This window comes from Notolepis coatsorum, assembly GCF_963971535.1.
Source record: "Notolepis coatsorum genome assembly, chromosome: 10".
NCBI classification, from domain to species: Eukaryota; Metazoa; Chordata; class Actinopteri; order Aulopiformes; family Paralepididae; genus Notolepis; species Notolepis coatsorum.
This window is the reverse complement of record NC_140174.1, coordinates 48,341,864-48,344,752: the sequence shown is the minus strand read 5'-3', so window position 1 is coordinate 48,344,752 and position 2,889 is coordinate 48,341,864. Positions and strand designations below refer to the sequence as shown.

The following is a 2,889-nucleotide window of genomic DNA, read 5'->3' as shown; positions in this document are numbered from 1 at the left end:
GAGTCATTAACGGTGATCGCAACGTTGGTGGTTTCAGATCTTTTTTTTTGCTGAGCAAAGTATAAATAGAGCATCCTCGTGCTTGGCATTTAGATATCTTATCGAACCGGACCATGAGAATTATAAATAGCCTACAGCACATAAACTGTTATCAGCTGCATCATAAGTGGACATTTGCAATGCGTTCTTCTTGATTATTTCACGAATTACATGTTAATTAAGCAATCGGGTATAGTCTAGTATACATTTCGGGATCACGTTTTTTTTTCATCGTCCACTTGTTACATTTCATTTGCACTGGCGATGTGGTGGATGCTGTTTCCTCGGTGGATCTGGTTCTTGGCGTGTCTGTCTGTGTGGAAGGACCACTGGGTCGGAGCCATGCCCCGGGTAGCCTACTCTCACGCGGGGATCTGTCCCAATGAGATGAACCCGAACCTCTGGGTGGATGCTATGAGTACCTGCACGCGGGAGTGTGAATCTGACCAGGTGTGTTTTACAGCCATAATTATGATTGCTTGTTGCATATGATTTTATTTCTTAATTTAAAATACTCAATTACTTCAGTAGCCAAACGTGAAATGAGAATGTTAAGAAATGTTTTACATGTGCATTCTTTGTGAAAGTTAATGAGTTTTCATTCAAAGGCATCCCTGCCTTTTAATAAAAAATAATACGTATTTTTGTTTTAGATTATTCCTAAATTAGGTTATAGGTTATGGGATTGCTTTAAACATGAACAGACATTCTTAAAATTCACTCCACATGCATGCTGTGTTGCTGGGGTCTGCAGCACTGAATAATTAGTATCTGTAAAAAGAAAACTCATATTCCTCTGTTGTCCTCATTGCAGGAGTGTGAGACCTTCGAGAAGTGTTGCTCCAACGTCTGCGGGAACCAGAGTTGCGTGGCGGCACGCTACATAGACGTGAACGGGAAGCCGGTCGGCATGCCGAGGGAGGCCACCTGTGCCAGCTTCATGTGCCCCCAGCAGGGGTCCGAGTGCCACCTCTGGGACGGCCAGCCCGTGTGCAAATGCCGGGACCGCTGCGAGAGAGAACCCCATTTCACCTGCGCCTCCGACGGCATGACCTATTACAACAAGTGCTACATGGACGCCGAGGCGTGTTCCAAGGGCACCTCTCTGGCCGTGGTCACCTGCCGCTTCCACCTCACCTGGCCCAACACCAGCCCCTCGCCGCCACAGGAGACCACGCTCCGACCCACCACCGCTCCCCTCCAGGTGACCGTCCCGCCCCCTACCGTACCCCAGCCTCCCGTTATGGTCAGCGGTCCCACCCACCAGTCGGTGACCGTGGGCGACACGGCCAGCTTCCTGTGTGACGTGGTGGGCCGCCCGCGCCCGAGGATCACCTGGGAGAAGCAGCAGGAGGACGGGGCGGAGAGGGTGGTCATGAGGCCCAACCACGTGCGGGACAACGTGGTGGTCACCAACATAGGTCAGCTGGTCATCTACAACGCTCAGTCCCACGACTCGGGCGTCTACACCTGCACCGCCCAGAATCCCTCTGGCTCGGCCCAGGCCCACCACCCGCTCACTGTGCTGCCCATGGAGCCTCCCAGGAGCCCCGAGCCCAGGAACGTGACCCGCTGTCTGCCGGAGGAGTGTCTGAAGCCCCCCGACAACACAGAAGACTGTGGGAGTGAGCAGGAGAGAGTCGGCTGGTACTATGAACCCAAGACCAACAACTGCTTCTCCTTCACCCACTGTCACCACAACAACAACAATGACCGGCCCCGCGGGAAGGTGTTTGAGTTGTACGAGGAGTGCATGCAATGCTGCGGCCCCGAGCTATCGGGCCCCTGTGGCCTCCCCAGCCTGCAGGGCCTCTGCAAGGCCTACGAGCCGCGCTGGGCCTACAGCAGCACCCTGCGGCAGTGCCAGTCTTTCATCTACGGAGGCTGCAACGGCAACGAGAACAACTTTGAATCCAAGGAGGCCTGCGAAGAGATGTGCCCCTACCCCAAGAACCACCACTGCAAGGCCTGCAAGCCGCGGGGGAAGATGGTGACCAGCTTCTGCAAGAGCGACTTTGTGATCCTGGGCCGGATGACGGGGCTGACGGAGGAGAAGAACTCGGGCCATGCCCTCGTGACCGTGGAGGAGATCCTGAAGGACGAGAAGATGGGCCTTCGCTTCTTCGGACAGGAGCCCCTGGAGGTCACCTTCCTCAACATGGACTGGAACTGCCCGTGTCCCAACATCACGGGGGCAGCCGCCGAGGGCCAGGTCATCGTCATGGGCGACGTAAACGACGGCATGGCGGTCCTCCAGCCGGAGAGCTACGTGGGCGCCTCCAGCCCGCGTCGCGTAAGGAAGCTCAGAGAGGTCATATCCAAGAACACATGTGACATTCTCAAAGACATAACTAATAGCCCTCAGTAGCAGGAATGTTTTGGGGAGATTTTCTATAGGGGGGGAATCTGCACATAAATCCCACGCTATGCACACTTTTAAACGCATTCGGACTGCGAGTCTGTTATGTACCGAACAGTGAGTCTCAATTATGCTTTTAGTTTTTAGAAACACTTAGCTAAGATGAGTTTGACACTTTATTGACACATTCTGGATGTTTTCAGGTTGTTTGTTTGTTTGTTTGTTTGTTTGTTTGTTTGTTTAGTTTTTTTTAAGATTATTTTTTTTACCATAGCCTCGTTTGTATGTACAGAGAGATGTCCTTTTAATGTGTCCTATTCACTGTGGAGCTTTTCTGTTGTGGTTTTGTCGTTGGTGTTTGATTGAAATACCATGTCTGTGAACATGGGAGACATCCATCATGATCCTTTAGTTACCTTAATCCCCAGGCACCCCACCCCCCACTCCTTACCACCCCACCGCTACCATTCCAGCTCCAACCGACCCCCACC

At 52.5% G+C, this 2,889-nt stretch overlaps 1 protein-coding gene across 1 annotated transcript; it reads left to right on the top strand.

The window, feature by feature from the left end:
• Positions 1-303: 303 nt before the first annotated feature.
• On the top strand, positions 304-2,407 carry wfikkn2b (WAP, follistatin/kazal, immunoglobulin, kunitz and netrin domain containing 2b; the record flags this gene model as incomplete). Its single annotated transcript, XM_084322867.1, has 2 exons — positions 304-489; positions 854-2,407. The coding sequence occupies 2 exons, from the start codon at positions 304-306 to the stop codon at positions 2,405-2,407; spliced, it is 1,740 nt and encodes a 579-aa protein (XP_084178993.1).
• Between the last annotated feature and the right edge of the window lie 482 nt (positions 2,408-2,889).